Below are 20683 nucleotides of genomic sequence, written 5' to 3'. Positions count from 1 at the left end.
CAATTTCATAACTTCATTTTTGAAATCAATTAACTAAAGCAGTCCACAAAATCCTTTGACATACTTAAAAATTATTTCCTATCATAAAATGAATCAGAAATTGTATAATATAATCGAGGAGATAGGCAGGTATCATTATTTTGTTCATATGTCTGTATTTGTGGATTCTTTGTCAAAAATGATCCTGAATTGAAAGGATCTCGCGAAAAACTGTAATAATATCAGAAACATCGAAAGATGTTTCATTATATTTCCATTCAAAGATCTGTAAACCTATTAACTACATGATTGCCAAAATTATCCATGATGATTTAAGAATTCCGTATGTCAATAATGAAATACAAAATTACTCCAGAAAATATTACCAGATGACCCAGAAGATAGAAGATCATGCCTACCAATGGTCATCAACTGATGAAAAATACATTCAACTCGATTTTATTACAACAGACCTGGCTTAACGACTTGATCTGAAGTTATAAGAATGAAGTATTAATATGTTAAATAAGTATTTTCTTACAGTCCACACAAAAGGAAAATTTACCCAATACTCTTATGGTAGCACGTTTCCTTGTGGTTAATTCTTAATCTATAGATATTTTTGTTTTTCTACTCAATAATTCATAAAAGAATATTGGTAATTTATATGAAGAAATAAAAAAAAGTATATAGTATATAGAGCATCATTAAAATGCTTACCATAAAAAGGAAATTAAGTTTTTCTGAACTGATTACACTGATTACATCGAACGAACGAACGAATTTTTTCAATAAATTCATTCTCTTTGATTTGCAGCTGAAGCTCAATATACCAGGTGGTCCACCACAGACGAACGAATTTTTCATTTTCATTTCATTTGAAAAGTATAAATAAATATATTTTGAACATTTTTTTTGCGATGTGTATAGGGTAGTCAGAGCACAATTTAAGTTAATTTCATATACAATACAGGGTGTTCGAAAACAAAGATGTAGACCAAAGTTTCACTCTTTTCGAGGTAACAGTAATACCCTGTAAATGAATTAAAAATGGAATGGCAAGCTCAAATAGTGTTGGGTTTCACCAGATCATTTTTTACCTTAAAAGCACCATTTACAATAAAATGGCGAAAAATTGAAAATATGGAGTTGTTTTAATTTGAAATTTATGAAGAAACCAGTAACGTCGCTGATATTGACAATGTTTTTTCGAGTAGACATATTGGCTACTTCTATACGGAAAAAATTTTTCAACTCTGGTCTTTACAGTGTGATAATAATAAATTTTCATTCATTAACTACAAATAATGGCCGAAGACTTTCTGTTTTCAAATGGCACCTCCTGAAAAACAATAAGGTTTAAGTGTAGGAGGACTTAATGAAGTTTCGAAATTAATTTTTCGTTCCATAATATAAAAATACTGGGTAAGTCATTTGAAATAAAAAAGTTTTCGACCATTAATTGTAATTAGGTAATGTTTGACTTTTAATTATGATCACTATGTATAATCCAGAATTTATTTTATTTTTTATGGGATGAGTAGCCAATATGTCTATTCGAAAAAACATTGTCTATAATTGGCGGCGTAACTGGTTTCTTCATTAATTACCAATTGAAAAAACAAAATGAATTACTCTTTTAACTCACACAATTTTCATCAATTCTCAGAAAGATAATGGAAAGTATAACTATACAAAAGCCTTTTATTTCCTTCTTAATTGATAGAAATTTAATTTTTTCCACATTTGCGACTAAGTAACTGTCAAATGGTTCAAATATTTGTTAGAAAATATTCATTAAAAAACCCACTATTTAAAAGTAGAAATCAAAATATTCAAAATCAAGATTTTAACTAATGTTTTATGCGGCTTACTTTACTGACAAATGTGCCTTTCGACTAAGCATAAAATATAAATTTGAAGGAATTTTTTGTGTAACATATTTCAGAGTTTTAACTTAATTCAAGAATCTTAGATTCTGATTTCCGAGGCACTTATCTAATGTCAGAACTCCCTATTTTCAATATAATTTCCATTCATTATACCTACTCTCAGGTGCAAAAAAAACACATGTTGATATTTGGTAAAATTTGAAGTACCATAGTTTTCTTATTTTGAGCTCCATATTCAATTTTTTCTCAGTAAACTGTAGATGAAATTATTAATTTCAACTTGCATATTCAATCTTCTGTTGAATACTGGCTTATTAGTCAGTATACACAGGCTTAATCAGAAGTTTGTTGTTAAACTTAATTTTGAAACATCCTGTCGAATCATTTCGTGGAACCATTTCTTCTCAACATTATGCTTTTGGTTCATGGCTTTAAGTGACTAGTTCATTTTTAAGAGGGAAATGAACTTGTCATCAACAGTTTAATGAAATTTTCTTCAAGATGCTATTCGAAATCTAATCGACAGTATGAACCGACGTACCTATGTAGGCAGTAAATAAAAATATATTAATCTGAATTGAAACAAAAAGTTCATTTCTTTAGGTTATTTACATTTCAGATCAATTGATTTGTTTTGATTTTTTACGTGAATTCCTTAAAGTTTGCATAAATAAATTTCAAGCTGATTTATTATCACTATTCACTATACCTGAAATACATATTGTTGCCTTTCCATTGCTAGACTCATAAACTGAGCTTTCGCACTGACAGTATGGCACAATGAGCAAAGTCATATCGTACAAATGTCTTTATTTCTTTAAATTGAGTAAACTGTTCATTTTTCCCTTGAAATTAAAAAAGTGCACATAAAGCCATGAATCAAAAAACCAATTGTTGAAATGAAATAGTTCTCGATGACAATTGGTAATTTGAAAAAAGAAATGATTCCACAGGATGTTTTAAATTTCTGATTGAGCCTGTATAGTGACTAATAATCCAGCATTAAACAAAATATTGAATATGAAAGTTGAAAATGAGAAAACTTGAGACTTCAAATGTTACCAATACCAAATATCAACAAGGTACGTTTTTTATAATAGGAGTGTAGTCAATACTTCCCTTAAAAAATTATCGAGACAAATCAGAAGAATTTTCAAAAGTAATGAAAATTCACTTCAACAAAACTATACTGCATTTACGTTTGTTCCTTCATCCTTTCACATCTCGAAAAGTCAATAAATGCACCCCTTCAACACAACCCAAGCTTCCAATTATCGATTATTTCTTTTTCATTAAATACGTAAATACGAGACACGCTATTGGTCCAGTCCCACACCCCAAATCCTCAGCCCCTACTCCGCGTTGCGCGCCTACCCTGCATCGAGCAGCGACCTTCCCGTTATCAGCGCCTACCTCGACCCACGTACGATCATTCCTCAAGCTGCGTTGCTTACGAGAACATCACTCACGTGTGTTGTGTATCGCCAGTTTCGTGTGCGTCTACCAGCTGTCAATTGTCACGTGCTTAATCTCGGAGCGATTGTCTCCTGTCACCGCGTTTGTGGCTGCGTAACGTGCATACGTTAATTTGGAAAGGTGTCAACGTGTGCCGTCAATTGTTTCACGAGGATATCCTCTATATTCCATTAGGTGAGTGTTGTTTTTGGGTACCTTTGGCGGCGTCGTCGTCTATCCATTGTTTGTTTATTTTTACGGAATTGTAGAGGTTTATGTTTGAAAGACTACGTGCCATTATTGTTTTTTTTTCTCGAATTTTCAATCGATTAAACAATGAAGATCGTGGGGAATATAAAATGTCACGAATGTACAATCAAATCAACTATACGTGGTTTGAGTACGAGAAGCAAATGAATGCGGAAACGTGAAAAAAATTCGTTCTACCAGTTTAATTGGGTATCAATACCTTCAATTTGTTTGATTCCTTTAATTGACTATGATTGTCTCCACTTTTAGCATTACATGTTCCTAATTTAATTTGCCAATTTGTTTTTATAACGTTTCATTAGCGCAAATAAGTTTAAACTCGAATATAACTAACTATTCAATTATCAGTAATATTAGTGAAGAAATTTCCATGTCGTGTATACCGGAAAGGTATAATTTAAGTTGTTTTTCACTATTGAACATTGAACACTTTTTCATTTCGCATAATTATACAATCGACATACGAGGTATTTTATCTATATTGTTGAATATTTCGATGTAATCGGTGTATTTTGAACATTAGTTCTTGTTCTAATATCTGGACGTAAACAACCAACAAACACTATATTGAACTATTGATCTTTCCTTATCAAATTTTGAAAAAGGAAGTAACTAATTGTACAAGTTATCCTAAATTCCATGCTCACTGAAAGCATCTTGAGAACTATATACCTAACTTGAAGAAAAAATTTTCAAGGACCCCCAATCTCTTTTTTGGAAAGAATAATATATCGCCAATCGAATCGTGAATATCTCACTTCCTTCTCGAGTTACAGATCGTTTCTGAAAAAAAAAAATTATCAAACATTCGGTATATCTTGGTTTCTGTTCGAGATATTTGAAAAATTTTTATGTTTTATGTGATAGTCATATCAGATCATAAAAATTAATTCAGAGGAGAGTTGGTGTTTTTTAAATCGGACACCTTATATACCTATTAGTTGTTTACAATTGGAACAAAATTAATTAAGTCTTGCAATAAATACCTATACAGGTATCAGGTATCCCTTTTCAAGAATGAAGTCGAAGAACCTTGAAACTGGCGACATTTTTTAAAAACCCGTAACGAGCTACTATTTGACGAATCTGCGCCTAAAAAACGTTGAAATATATGGGTTGTCCCATTTAAAAACACCAACTCTCCACTATATCTCTAAAACGCTAATTGATTTCTATGATATATGAAGAGTATCACATAAACCATAAAAATTATCGAAAATAACATTTTGAATATTTCGTATAGCTTGAACAGAAACCAAGATATAGCGAAATATTAATTGAAAAGGTCGAATAAAGATATCTACGATGTGCTTAGATATAGTTCTCGAGATGCTTTCAGCGAGCATCTAATTTGGTACACCCTGTATAAGAAGTGAAAGCCTGATACTTTCAAATTGTTAAACTACTCATGAATTTTGAAGGCTTAAAAGTGTTACGTATTTCGGAATTTACATAAATGAATCCGGGTTTGAAAACGGGGTACCTATTACCATTCTGATCATTTCAATCTTCGTTTATACAGGGTCTGTATAAATGATTGTAACAACGCAGTTGGCTGGGTTAACAAATGTGAACTCTATGTAATTGGAACAAAGTGTTCACATCTATAGTAGATTTGGATTTATAAATGGAAACTCTATAAATATGGAGTATATCTATTGTTCACAATTATAAACCCAGTAGACTGCGATCTTTTATTAAGATCCTGGTATAATAGAGATGTTGAATCCTATGAAATATGCAATAACTAATGAGAAGAAACAGAAGAAAGTTGCTCATGGTTCTATGACTCAACTTTCAATCAGGAACCAGGTCTATCGTATCAGCAAGCAGCGAGGCACGCAGTTTCATAATTTTGTTTGAAAATTTCTAAAACGGTCTGTTTCATGAAGATATTTCCGAAAAATAATTCTTTGGACCTACAAAATTTGAAAAAAAAAAAAATTTTGTGGGTTTTCTTGATAATTATTCAGTTTTCATAATATTCAATATAGTGGTGAACTTTTTTATTCAGATAGCTAAATAAAATTTGTTAACTTAAGGATTAGCGTTTTAAGTTGAATATTCAACTTATCTAAAGCCTTCTATTTTCAAGTATAATTATAGCGCAGTGGAATGTTGACGTAATTGTTCAAGCTTCTGAACTTATCTGGAATGCCTATAAGGAAATTTTCAACACATGTTTACCTCAGTATGACTCAAACATTTAAAGTAGGTCTTGATACCACTTAAATACACGATTAAGATGCCCACTTGATGACTCCAAGGAAAATAATGAAGTTCAACAGGTGCTCCATATGTCCCACGTTCTCTTGACACATCATCATGCTGCTATGTCCAGGTCATATTGAGGGCTAATTGAACTATTTTTCGAGGCATCCCAGCCTTTTAATTTCGAGAGCTGGAACGATCACGTCAATCTTCAACCGCAAATAAAGTAGAATTTTTTTTTGGGCGATAGTCGAATCATAGAGTAATAGACATAGATAAATGAAGAATACGCAATTGTTACATGTCCCCAACATGGTTAGATTACGTTGTCGGATTGTGATATATTTTCAAATCCACAATTCTACTATATCATTATGAATAACGGGTGTTTTTTTTTTCGAGGTATATAACTTTAAGTTGGCATTACTGTTCAAGATGGCGACCGATTTAACAGATGTCAAGTGATTTATTCTCAGTTTGGTTTGGCAATTCATGAATAGACTCACCCCTGAATAACGCTCGCGAATAGTGCAACTTTATTTCGAAAATAATGGTTCTGTGTGGAATACGTATTGCGCACTACGTCCATTTTATTTTGTTTAGCGATGAAGCGCACTTCCGGTTGAATGGCTACGTCAACAAACAAAACTGCCGCATTTGGAGTGAAGCTAATCCTCAAGTGTATGTCGAAACACCGTTACATCCAGAAAAACTGACTGTTTGGTGCACTTTATGAGCTGGTGGAATCATTGGTCCGTACCTCTTCAAAAACGATGATGGCCATAACGTTGCAGTCAATGGTGATCGGTATAGAGCCATGATTACTAATTTTTTCATTCCTGAATTGAACAACCATGATGTCCAGGAGCTGTGGTTCCAACAAGACGGCGCAACATATCACACAGCTCGTGCCACAATCGATTTATTGAAAGACACGTTTGGTGACCGCCTGATTTCACGTTTTAGGCCTGTGAGCTGGCCTCCAAGATCTTGTGATTTAACACCTCTAGCCCCTCTGTGGGGCTATGTAAATTCATTAGTCTATGCGGATAAGCCACGAACCTTTGACCATTTGGAAGACAACATTCGCCGTGTTATTGCCGATATACGGCCACAAATGTTGGAAAAAGTAATCGAAAATTGGACGTCCAGATTGGACTACATCCGAGCCAGCCGTGGCGGTCATATGCCAGAAATCATATTTAAAATGTAATGCCACAAGATTATCTTGCGGATAAATAAAATTCATGTCAATCGAATAATCCATCGTTGCTTTATTGCAATTTAAAGTTCTATAGCTCTAAAAAAACACCCTTTATATATTATATTAAATGAAATATATTTATTTGAGTGATTCCCTATTAAATATGCAAATTTGAATATTTGGAATCCGATATTTTTCCTCATTGTCAAATTTATAATAAACAGAATATTCCTTATTGTCTGTATCTACCTGCTGAAATCCAAGTTTTTGCAACTTTTGCTCTCCTAGTGTCATCGGTTGTTTCACGTCGTTTCGCTCGTTTGAAGTTTGTTTTCTGAATTTTTGATATATTTAGGTATTTATTTCAATGTATTTTGAGTTAATACGAAACATTGATTCACTATGGCACATAATAAGTGCGTTCTTTGTGGAGAACCTCTCGAATTGAGTGAAATAACGTATCAGTGATATGTTGTTTTCGTTTCCGCGCGCATCATGTCAAATTTGATAGTTCATGTTGGGGACAAAATTTGCTTACTGAAAATGAGATATGCTCCTTTTATCATTGTTTATTCCTCGGGATCTACATCTTAAACTGATATCTGATTTCCATACTTAACACTTATTCTGTATAATTCTCGATATCTCCATTTTTAAACCTATAAAATGCATAAAACTTCATACGAATCTCGAAATTGCAGCAGTGTTGAAACTAAAAATTGGTCTATGTGTTATGAAGCTATATCTGGAATTATAGTTTTTTCATACGATTTTTGAACATTACACATTCTCATACGTAAATTACGAATATTTCCGAAGGGTCGAATTTTTTTTTGTTCAATTCCAAAAATTCTCCGTATACAGAATTTTCACGATTCAAATAAGAACCAAATTTTTTATTATTTCAGTCAATTCTACGAATAAAAAGAGGTGGTAAAAAGGGTGCACATCAAAATCTATTAAAATAATTGAGGCGTTCCAATTTTATTAAATTTTTTTAAATTAATTTTGTAGGTATCTAGAATGTTTACGATTCCACATCAGATAACTAATTTTGAGAAACCTAATCTGTGGTTGACAAAAGCTCTGTTGGTGATATCGTAACGCTCATCCAGGAAAGGCGTTTTCCGAATTTCCGTAGATTGTCATTTCCTCGACGAATCGAAAAGCGGAAAGCCGCTGCTAAAACGAATGGAAATTTGTAAATAAAGGCGGACAAACCGGAGAGATAATGTGCTTCCCTTTCCTGCATTGGGCCTCGAAACCGTCAAACGTGTGGAATACGCTATGAAAGCAGCTTTTGAATCGCGGTAAAGGATATCCGGATCCTGTGTCCGCTTCGGAACGTCCTTTAAAAAAAATATCTGTTATTTATCGGCTGCGCGCTGTACCGACGTCAGTATTTTTTTCTCGTGCACTGGTGGCCTAAGGGCGTTAGGGGGATATTAGATAATAAAATAATCGGTATGTATAGGTACACTTTGCTGTATTTATTTCAAATATTCTTTAAGACATCTGACGGACGACTAATTAGTAAATAATCATAAGTGTCGATTCTTATTACAGATTTTTCAATGAAATATTTCGTTTCGTTCTAAAAATATCGAAATTTTATTGTTTTGAATTTCCAAACTGCTAATCCAATTAAACAGATAAAAATTTCAAATCACGTTTCAGCTATAAATACAACATAAATTATGTATAATTGGAAAAATGTTAAATAGTTATTGGATTAAATCGAACGACCTACCTTATTCTGATAATTTTGCGGTATCAAATCCCGTGGGAGAATATAATTATTGTATTTATTCAATGAGATGAACAGAAATGAATGGATCATTTTTTTATATGGAAATGCCAATTTACATTTTTTTATATGAATTAAATAAGCACAATACAGAATGTTCCTAAATTGGATGTACAAAGGTTTATGAGAGATTCCTTGGGTGATTTTAAGGAAAAAAAGTCCCATAAACATGGCGCACAAACGCTTTGTTTTCGAGCTACAAGGTGTTTCTTGTAGTCCTACTTTTTTGTACTGATTATATCAGATTATCGATTCTTTATTAATCTTTGCTACAGATTGGATGAATAAGTACCAAAACTTATAATTATTTTATTCATCACAGCTTACTAACTGAGTCTTCATAATAATTTGGATTTTCTTGAGGATTACTAGAGAATTGCTTGAAATTTTTTTCTCGAAATCGGTAGCCGTTAGGACAAAACGAATCAAAATGTGTAGTACGGGACCAAAGTTTCTTTTTACATTTTCTAAACTACCAGTGGTCCACCAACGAAATATCTGGAGGAAAGTAGCGGAAATTTTTCCAGAAAAAATATCACCCTGTAGATTTCCATTCAAAATTAGCATTGCACATGATGAAAACTTCAAATTGGAAATCTATGCCGAATTCAAGTTGAATATCTTGTGAAGTGAAGATGCTATGAGAAAAACAATCAAATTCTCACATCCTGTATCTCGAAAATATAGTGTTTTTGACCCCATGTTTATGGAACTTTTTTTCTTGAAATCATCCGAGCAATCTATCACTTTCGTTTGTTCTTCCAATTTAGGAACAACCTATATAAAAAATATTAACAAGCAAAGAGGACAATACGTAGATCATAAACCAATTTCATGACATTGTAATGAAGAATTTTATTTATTTACTACCTATACCGGGTGTCTCAAGTTATCAAGTATAAGGCGATATCTAGCTTATTTGACATGATAATAAAATATAAAAAAAAATTTGAATAACATGAAACTACCTTCCCAATGATGTATAAAAAAGGTTTTTATATTTGATAGCCATGTGGTAGCTACCCCTCACTTTTTATTTTCAAATGGTACCCCCTGTATAATGTCAGTGAAAATTGAGTGTCATTATATTTGGAATATAACAAATAACACTTGGTATTTTATAATTAATAACAATACAAACATTTACAATTTGCGAAGTATGAAATGCAAATAAAATACCTCCTATGCAATTCAAAAAAGAAGAAAGTTGTCGAAATTATTTATTTTTTTTATTATTTCTCGGTTTTTTAAAACGAAAAAATTATCTACTTCTCATATGTGAAGCTTGTACACACATGGGTGGAGGCACTTCATTTTTATAAGGAGGATTAAATGAATTAATTAAAAAATTAAATGTCATTTGAAATTAGGAAAAAAAGTTTTTGATAAGTCTCATTTTATTTATGATTTAAAATTCTCGAAGTTTGATTCTTCATTATTATTAAATGATAAAGAAGAGTTTTTCAGAAACACGATAACTTCTTAGAAACTAAATTTTCAGGGAACTCTGAAGACTATGTTGAACATCGTAGACTTAAATATTTTCATCTATAATACCTAACATATTTTCTCTATATATTATTCAAATCCAAATGATGAACATTCTGGTTTCAAAAGATGCCCTCTTCACTGACCATATGGTTTAAATCGGGTCAAAATAAATTTCATAACAAATTCCGATGAACAACATTCTTGCCTCCTATCAACAACACTGTCTCGATTATTCGAGTTTCAAATAACACCTACGATATCCACATCATTTCCTGCCAATTACGAATTTATAACTCGGATCCATTACCAAATATCGTAGCAATCAAAAGCAATTCGAAATGATATTTTTCGAATCTACGTGCCACTTCTCCAAACCTGGCCAGAAATAATTATATTCTACCTGCGATCTTGACCTATAACACGTCGGATGTTGGGCAGTGTATGCGTAGGCAGTCTCTAGGAAGAGCAGATTGATGGGTCTGGTCGATAAACAAGAATGCCTTACCAGCGCCAACACAGCCCAATTAATGACAGGATATGCCCTGTTAATAAGCCATCTTGGGCTAGATGTTTTAGATGTTTTCGAAATATCTCGGGAGACGTAAATCAGATGCAGATTTCTGTAATTTAATATTTCCTAAGGTGAGGACGAGTGGGCCTGCTAGACCGGTAAGTCACGTCGTTAGTGAAAGTACCCACCATCAACCCACTTCAGAACGGCATTTCACACTTTGACGTTTCGGACTGTTGAGGAAGGAAGTACTTTTTGGGTGTCACGCCTCTGCAGAGTGACAAATCGTGTCGGCTGTTTCAGGATATTAATATTCGATAATTGGCAATTAGTCGTTGGGCATCTTAAAACTTAATTATTTCTATTAATAAATCTTTGGCACCGTTCGAAAATAAAAATCGTTTTATTTTTTCCAAAATTATTTTTAATACTTCTCTGAATTTTTTTGCGGTCAACGTTTTGGAATGTGTGGAATTCAAAATACCGTGAAATTGGTACTGATTTATTATTTTTTTCTAAATCACAAAATATCTCGACACGTATGGGAATATCCTTCATTGGGAATTACAAGTGGATTCGTTACTGACAAATCATAAAATAACATATTTACAACATGAAATAATGAAGGCTTATGTGATAACATACATAATTTTTCCCACAAATAAAATTTCACTCATAATGAACTTATGAATATATTTTATTGATAAAAATTAATGGACCTTTCTGTGTGTGAGATTTTTACCATTATTGGATTGAAATGAGTGGAACATTCCCCAGAAAATAATGGAATAAATTTAGTTCATCGATTTTAAAGTTATCAAAACATTTCTCAAGATCTAATGAAAAAGTTATTCATATGTGCGGTCGCCCATTTAAAAAGTTTTCCAATAAGAGTATGATATTGTGAAAAAACGAGTTTATTTTGGGGGAAATCAATGGATGGATGGATGGATGGAAGAGGAATGATGTTAAACGATATAAGCCAAATTACCGCAACGGCAACAGTTGTAATACCATATTACGCACATTTGCGATTGTATTTTCTCGATAACTTCACGAATTTCATTTTCAGGATCTTGAATCGATTGTAGTGCATTGGCATATACCTAATATTTCACGTGGCCTCAAAGAAAAAGTCTAAAGGTGTTAAATCACAAGATCTCGGTGACCAATTGTGATCACCTCTTCGAGAAATAAAACGACCAGGAAACTTGTTTAGTTGCTTGTGTGGCCCGTAGTGACAAGAAACTTCGTTCACATCATTATTCATGGTCTAAATTCCAAAATCGACGAGCAATCGACAAAGCCGAGCTTTCGTCAGCAATATTCTCAGTAACATATTCCAACCAACAGCTCAAAATTTTTCATGTAAATTCAAGAAGGTGCTTCACGACAGCCAAAAGGTGCTTTACTTCAGCGAAATGTGACTTTTCCATCATTTTCATATTGAATTTCAACAATTTCAATGCGTTGTTGAAGCGGGTATTGTTCCACTTTTAGTAATAGCGTAGTTTTATTTACCAAATGTCAAAAGATGATTGTTTCAAAAGTGAGAGCTGTCTAGATAGCAGTCTATTGAAAAAGAAACCTCTTATTGAAAAATCCTGTTGATGCTGACATCGCGTTTAGCCTTTTGAACAAAACATAGATAGAGTGAGTATACAAAATGTTCAAATGTCCCCAAAATGGATAGATTACGTTGTCCGATTGTGATATATTTTCAAATCCACATTACTATATCGTTATGAATGCGATTCCCGATTGAATAATGAAATTTGAATATTTGGAATTCGATATTTTAATTTATTTAATTTAATTTAATTGTCGAATTTAAAATAAGCAGAATATTTATTATTTTCTGTATCTACCTGCTAGGATCCAATGTTTGGCAACTTTCTTTTCTTGAAGATTTTTTTCTGAATTTCTGATATATTTAGGTTTTTATTTCGATATATTTTGAGTTTATATGAAACGTTGATTCACTATGGGACATAAGAAGTGCGTTGTTCGAGGAGAAACTCGCGAATTGAGTGAAATATCTTATCACTGATATTTCCATGCGCTTCATGTCAAATTTGATATTTCATGTTGGAAACAAAATTTGCTTATTGAAAATGACATCTATCTATGTTTATTACTCTGAGGAACAAAACAACTAGGTTTTTTTCATGTGAACTAGTTAATAGTTTCTTCTACGTATATTTTCTCATCAAATGTGTGTTTGCGATTTGATCATCATGAAATTATGTATCAATTTTCGTGTTAGTATTCGAACATATAATCTGTCTAGGTCTTCTAAAAGGAATTCAATTTGATCGTGCATCATCAATATGTTGAACAGCATAAGTACAGATAATTATATTTGAGTAAATTGATGAGGGTTTGTTCCTTTTGCAATTTTTCAGTTTTTTTTTCGGTAGTATTTGTTTTTTTTTAGAAAAAGAGGATTAGATTTCTGTGACAAATGATTCCGAATAAGTGGAACGAAAATTGTCAGTCTGCATTTTTTTCAGGCAATTCCGTAGATTTATAATCGGAAATAACGAACCACAACCATTGTTGTAATCCTCCCCAAATCAAGACAAACGACGCCACGCCAACTTATATTTCTTCCCTAAGCAACTGTCGAAGAAATTATTCTAACCCCAAACAACCCAGGATGCGCCACATTTATTACAACCGTAACCAACGCAATTCCAAAATTTGTCGGGAAAAACTCACAGATGCTGCTCAATTCCCCTCTGACACGTTCCATCCATCGATACGTTCCGAGCTGATACCCCTCGTTTTAGCGAAATTCCGTGCACGAACACGGAATCGATGAAACAGGGCCTGCTCGCCTTCCTGCCTGGCGGTAGGTAGGCCGTTTTAAAAGCCATTCCGGGGGGTTGTTTTCGATAGACAGGAAGGGGTGTATCCTGCGTCAGGACGTTTCCGTCAGGGACCCGGCGGTGCTAAATGACATCCGCAGAACGTCGGGCAGAAATAGAAAAACGGAAATAGGTACGATGCCCGACATAATGGTGTTTACCAATTTTGGGGCGGATGGAGGTCAACCGGGCCAACCGGAGGTTTGCGAAAACGTTTTGTCGGGTCGGGTTTCCTCTACAAAAAACCTACTCACTGTATAAACGATTGGTATAGGTATACCGGCAGCTAATTGAAGTAATTAAACCTATTCAACAAGGTTTTAATAATTTCAAGAGAAATAACATCGATTTTTTTAGCGATAGAAATTAGAGTTGCACAAGTTTGACGTGAATATTTGAGATTGACTTGAGTTTAACTTGAAATTGAGTCAAGTGAACAAGAAATCTAGCACTAGAGCGCCCTACTAATGAGAATTACAAGTACAATCAAACAAACCTTATATTTTCAACTCTAAGAACAAAAGAATTGCCGTCCAGAAACTATTATGACAATTTTGGATATAACGTTTTATATTGTTATACCACAAATACTACTTGACCCAGAAGGTGTTGCTTCCTGAGAAAATTCTACTCTATACAATTTTTCGTGGCTCTTTATCAAATGTTGTTGAAGAATTAGTACCACTTTTGGCATTTTAAACACTTGTTTTTTATTTTTACATAATTTTCACGCCTACCGCAACATCAAAAAATCTGTTTATTTTTTTTCCTGTTGATTAATTTCACCTCTTCTAGAATTTTTTTCGTATTTTGATAAGACTTTTTCAGAATTTTTTTCTTATTTTGATGAGACTTTTTCAGCTGAAAATATGCTGTCATTTCGAACTCCTTAAAAATATTCAGACTATGTTACTGTTTTCTTACTTGGTTTCCATTTCATTTTGTTGAATGAACGTTTCCAACTATTTTGATGATTTCTTTGATTTGGCTCATCTTTCATTGATAGTACTAGATGGAGTTGAGTAATCTTATTCCTTTCAAACTGTGTGCGTGAAAAGTATACGGCCAGCTCCTGTATAAAATATGAAGTGCAGAGCATTTTGGAAAATATTTATTTTATGCACAACATGTCTAAACAAAAATGAAGACTACTCACTAGGCTCATTTTTGGAAAATTGCAGTGTCTTTCGGACCACCTGTAGAGTGATCTGCGAATTTGCAGAAGACTTTAAAATTTTTTAAGAATTCATGGAAAACAAATCGTTCATTTATCACGAACAGTTTAAACCATTATAAGCTTGAAATTTTTTGAAAAAGTTCCACAGACAAATGATGACAAGTGGGGTATTCCGAAATCTGAATTTCATGGAGATTAGGGAGAATAATAAAGAATTGGGCATTCCCATTCAAAAAATTGGATGGATAACTTTCGGACCAGCCTGTAGAGTAAAAATAATATAAGCTTATGCGCTGAGTGCTGTCGATTCCGTCAAAATTTGAATCATTCCCCTAGACCAAAATTCACAGTTATCAACCGATCAGCAATATTGTCTCACCCTGTATACAGGGTCTTCCACCAATAATGTGACGCTCTATTACGGTTAAGTACTGAAATTTTCGAATTTTTTTAGACTCCATTAGAGCTATATTTCAAAATTGTTTGGAAATTCACAGGGTGTACCCAACCGATTTTTTTTCATTGAATATTCAGATAGTATGGAATAAATGAATCCAAGTTTTATGTTTATTTGCTTGAAACTTTACGTTTTTGAGATATCTCGATTTAAACTTCAGGATTAATGAATTTATTAGTATGAGATTCTGTAAGTGAATACTGAAATATTGTAGGTAAACATTGATATTTTGAAAATTCCACTGGGTGTTCAAAATAAGACGATTCTTGGATGACTCATAAAAACGTAAATATTTGGAATGAGCCTGATATTAAGTCGTCTCATTTTGAACACCCTGTAGAATTTTCAATGATTACCAAAGAGTTCTTCTCAATCTCTGTTCTTCTAGAATTTACTTCCAAAATCTCAAATAAATCCATTCATTTCGGAGTAATTCGGTTTTTCGAAAGACCCACCAACTTATAAAGACGTTTCATTTATTATGCAATATGAAAATTTAATGAAAAAATATTTATACTTTTTTGGTACAACCTGTGTTTCCAAACAGTTTGAGAATGCAGCTCTAATGAATTTGAATACCATCGTCACTAAAGAAAAGTCAAGTAGAATATCGAAAAATATGACGAAAACAGTTTTCGATCGTCCGTTCATTCATGCGCTAATTTCTCTTGAATGTCACGTCAGTTTTTAGATTCGTTTTTTTTCAATCGTTTTTTGTATTCAATATACATATTTCCAAACATAAAATGCGAAAATTTCAGAGGTGTAAAATTTTTTTCATCGAACGTTCCAAAGGTTTAATATTGAAAATAATAAAAACTTTGTTTCGATTATTTTGTGGATCTTCAAGCAACGAATTCCTTCGTTGACCACACCGAACTACCTGTGATTCAACGGTTAAAAATCAAGGCTTCCCAGCCTCTCATCTCGACAACTCCGCGTCATATACATAAATTCCAGCGGCGCATTCTTCCAAGAATCCATGTAATCGACCAGAACATTCGATCGATAATTTCCAGAAGGTCAATTCCAGAAACTCCGAACCGAGATGTTACCAAGACGACTCATATCCGCTTTCGTCACAACATAACAGAAAAAAAAAACAGTAAAATGCCTTCACCGATAACTTATCGAACGTACCGTACTTCTCACTCTTCGAACCGCTCCAAAAAACTCCTCTTGCACCGATAACCGAAAGTGCACCTACGCGATATCAACTGTCTACTTCCGCGTCGGAGAGATAAGGAGGCATAAACTCGGAGATAATGAATACAGGATGGATTGACACCTAAGTGTCTGTCCGTGGACCGGACGTATTCACCTTATCTCCGTTTGATTTAGTGCAGAACACTCCTTACATAATGTTAGATATTATGTATGAAATGGGATATAGGGAGTGTTAGGAAAGATAATCTAGCCTGTCTGAAAGCGTATAGAGTTACACCCTTTCGGTCGATGAAAGTCACTGGCGTCGCCTGGTGATATACAAATTGATGGGCGTCGTTTTACAGAGCGTTATTCGGTTACGTCGTCGATCTTCACTCTTGGAAAAATTCTAAATTGAGCGTCGAAAAGCACTAGCTTGACGCAGGAGCGTTAATTCACGTGCCTGTTGCGCCCTTAGAAGTCACATAACTTATATAAGTCAGTCAGTCGATCTTCTTCGAAAATTTCCGGCTCAAAATTCGAAAAATAAAAAGGGCTTACCAATGAGGAGTTTTATTTCAAGAAACCTGAATTTTTGCGTCGATATGTGACAATGGATGAAACATGGCTCCATCATTTCACTTCGGAGTACAAACGATGACAGCTGAGTGGACTGCACACGATGAACCGAATCCAAAGCGAGGAAAAGCACAACAATCAGCTGGCAAGGTTATGGCATCAGTAATCTGGGATGCGCAAGCTATAATATTCATTGATTACCTCCAAAAGGGCCAGACCATCAACAGCGTCTATTATATAGCGTTATTGGATCGTTTAAAGGATAAAATCGTTAGAAAACGGAACCATTTGAAGAAAAAGAGTGCTGCTTCATCAAGACAATACGCCGTGTCAGAAATCAATGAAAACAATGGCCAAATTGCATGAATTGGGCTTCGAATTGCTTCTTCATCCACCGTATTCGCCAGATCTGCCCCCCAGCGACTTTTTCCTGTTCTCAGACCTCAAAAGAAGGCTCGTTGGGAAGAAATTCAGCGCCAATGAAGAAGTAATCGCCGAAACTGAGGCCTATTTTGAAGCGAAAGACTAATCGTACTACAAAAATGGTACCTATCGAAAAATTGGAAGATCGCTTTAATCGTATCGCCCTCGAAGGCAACTATGTTGAATAATAAAATCGAATTTTACCCAAAAATGTGTTTAACTAGGGTAGACCGGGAACTTTTTCAATATCAAAATAAAATCTCTAATTGGAAAACCTTTTACATATTGCAATGCGGTACCTAATTTTTTTCTCATTCTTTCATCTGCTCGAATACCGTACTTGAAATTCATTGGTAAATTGGTCGCATTCGAATTCAGGGAATTCACTTTTTCTCGAGATATATCTGAATATGTTGGCGTTGAGGAAATGTTGAGGTTGAGAAGTTGTTTGCTTTCTACTTTCACATGTGTTTGTTTCCTTCTGACATGTGTAAACATACCTACTCTTATAACGTTCACAATAAATAGAGTCATATTTTGAGATTTATCTTATTTATGTATCTGGAATGTGTTTTGATCCAAAGCTTATGTTTATTCGAATGAGAAATAAACATATATCTACCAATTTATCCATCTACGGTTGTCACTGTGAATTTGAAAAAATGTTTTTTCGTATATTTGTATATTATATTTTCATATATCTAGACAAAACTCGTTTTCAAAAGCCTCACATTAATGAATTGAAAGATATTCCAATCGATGACTGGATTTGAAAGAAAACTACTTTCATACCTATCTATTATAATTATTTATTTATTTGAAAACCGTATATTAAATATTATGTTCGAGTTCCTTGTTTATTGTGATTTGATTTCACCTATTCTTAGATTTTCCACGATTTTGTATTTTTCCATTCGATTCGTGTTGGAATCTCATATATAAATACTCAAATTGTTGGTTTTTCGTGTTTTACTGAATTTCGAGAAATATTGACGGGATAGGGAAAACCAAATATTCGCTTATCATCCGCATACGTACTTGTTGCATAAATAACTATTGTATTCTTATTATTCAATCATAATAATCGCTTCGAACTCATTTCTAAAACAACCCATTTCCTTTTACAGGTCAAATTTTACCGATTCAACCGTCAAAATAGGATACTACGCAGCGAATACAAAACGCAAAATGGCATTAGGAACAGCAGGCATGGCACCAGTACGTTATGAACGGAGCTCTTGGAATATGTATCAACCATATTATCCGGAAGTGGAGGATCATTTACCTAAAGGTGAGAAAGAATTTCGATTCAAAGGAATGCAACTGAAAATGTACATCCTGATTATGCATTGTTTTCCGAAGGTTGTTTCGTAAACAATGACTATCAGCGATTGAATACAATAATATCCATTTCTAGAACTGAAATTTCATATTTAAATCTTCAACAATAATTGATTTTGATTTCCGTTACAGATCCAAGACAATGGACTCGAGATGACGTTGCCACATGGGTAAAATTCCTAACGTCTCAACACAGACTACCAGAGGTACCAATAGGCAGATTTTTGATGAATGGCAAAGCTCTGTGCTTGATGACTCCTTCTATGTTCCTCGACAGAGTGCCACTGGGCGGAAAATTGTTTTACAAAGACTTCCAACTAAGGCTGTCCGCCTATCTGTATTCAAACTGAATACTTGAAAACAAACACCAAAAATTTAGTACAAAAGTTACCTCCTAAATGGATATAGATGGTATAAAAAAAAGAAGAAGATGTATATAATACCTATGTATCATAGTGTGAAAATAATTGTAAATATTCTGTAGTTGTATTGAAAAACATTTCAATTTTTGTATATTACTTTAAATTTAATTCGAATTAGAAGAGAGAAGACTACAGTAATTAAAAAGTTAAAGACTTTAAACAAAAAATTGAAACAACATGAGTGTTATAAATAATAACAATAAACCAGCTTAAGGTATTATACTACTATCACAAAACCAATTTCCCATGATATCTGACCATAAAGAGTTGCTGTCTTCTCTCTTATGATTCATGTAGGTAATTTACATTTCAAATTTTCTCTTCTTCTTGTTTTTGTTATTTTCGATTTCCTCCATAAATTTTTATATCAATTTGTTTGCGTTTTTTAGATTATAAGATGTTTTTATATGAATTGTGGTTTACTAGTCATTATGTATTATAATTGTAAAGTTTTATTTTGAGTAAATAATTAAGTTGATTAGTGTGTTTATCTAGGTACATGATATTTATAATTGGTCATACTGGTAATTGGGTAATTAAGATATAGCCGTTTTTTTTCTTGATAAAATGGTGGATGTGATATCTGGCTATTATCTAATGAATGCTTTTTCAGACATCAACCTTTCACACTAAACGCACCAAGAAATTATGCAACCAAGCCTTCCAATCAAAAAGCATAAATAAGTAAAAAGTTACTTCAGATAACATATCTAGTTGATTTACCCGTATCATATTTTCATATAATAAAAACGTATAAAGGGTATTCCTTAGTTTGAGGTACAAACGAAAATTACGGATCGCAAGGATGATTAAAAAAAAAACTAAAACTATGGCCTCCTCAAATGCTTTGTTTTTGAGCTACAGGATTTTGAAGATTGATTTTTTCCTCATTGTACCTTCCCTTCACAAAATATTCAACTTGAATTTGGCATAGATATTCCATTTTAAAGTTTTCATCATGTGATATGCTAATTTTGAATGCAAACCTAGAAGGTGATATTTTTTTGGAACAGTGTTCGCTTCTTTCCTAATTCCTGTAGAAGTTTTTTTAGTGGCCCACTGGTATTTCAGAAAAATGTATTATGAAACTGTGGTCCATTACTACATTTTTTGGTCTCTTGTAGTTTCGACTTATCTGCTACCGATTTCGAGAAGAAAATTCCAAACAATACTCTTGTAATCCTCAGGAAAGGAAACTAAGTTGTGGTGAATAAACTGATTATAAGTTTTGGTACCTATTTACTAAATCGGTAGCGAAGGTTAATTAAATTTCTATAAACTGTTATAATCATCACAAAAAAATAGGACTACAAATAACACTTTGTATCTCGAAAGCAAAGAGTTTGCGGGCCTATGTTTATAAAACCTTTTTTTTTAAATTGCTCAAGGTATCTCTCTGTCCTTCGTACCTTCAATTTAGGAACTCCCTATATTATGAAAGAATATTG

General features: G+C 33.3%; 1 protein-coding gene across 2 annotated transcripts; it reads left to right on the top strand.

Moving 5' to 3' along the window:
* The first annotated feature begins 3287 nt into the window (after positions 1–3287).
* Positions 3288–19713, top strand: LOC123676923 (transcription factor ETV6). Of its 2 annotated transcripts, none has more exons than XM_045613250.1 (3): positions 3288–3521; positions 18600–18763; positions 18946–19713. In XM_045613250.1, exons 2-3 carry the CDS (start codon positions 18661–18663, stop codon positions 19161–19163), a joined length of 321 nt encoding a protein of 106 aa, XP_045469206.1. In that variant the 5' UTR covers positions 3288–3521; positions 18600–18660; the 3' UTR covers positions 19164–19713. The 2 variants fall into 2 exon arrangements, with proteins under 2 accessions (XP_045469206.1, XP_045469207.1); XM_045613251.1 differs by lacking the exon at positions 3288–3521 and adding an exon at positions 8300–8475.
* Positions 19714–20683: the final 970 nt, after the last annotated feature.

Source organism: Harmonia axyridis, chromosome 3, assembly GCF_914767665.1.
Source record: "Harmonia axyridis chromosome 3, icHarAxyr1.1, whole genome shotgun sequence".
NCBI classification, from domain to species: domain Eukaryota; kingdom Metazoa; phylum Arthropoda; class Insecta; order Coleoptera; family Coccinellidae; genus Harmonia; species Harmonia axyridis.
This window is presented reverse-complemented; position numbering and strand designations above follow the sequence as displayed.

What these genes read in the sequence shown, in the direction of transcription:
- LOC123676923 (XM_045613250.1), top strand. Translation starts at nt 18,661, where the DNA reads ATGGCATTAGGAACAGCAGGCATGGCACCAGTACGTTATGAACGGAGC. An exon ending in GGAGGATCATTTACCTAAAG is followed by an intron (nt 18,764 to 18,945) that starts GTGAGAAAGAAT and finishes TTTCCGTTACAG; the next exon opens with ATCCAAGACAATGGACTCGA.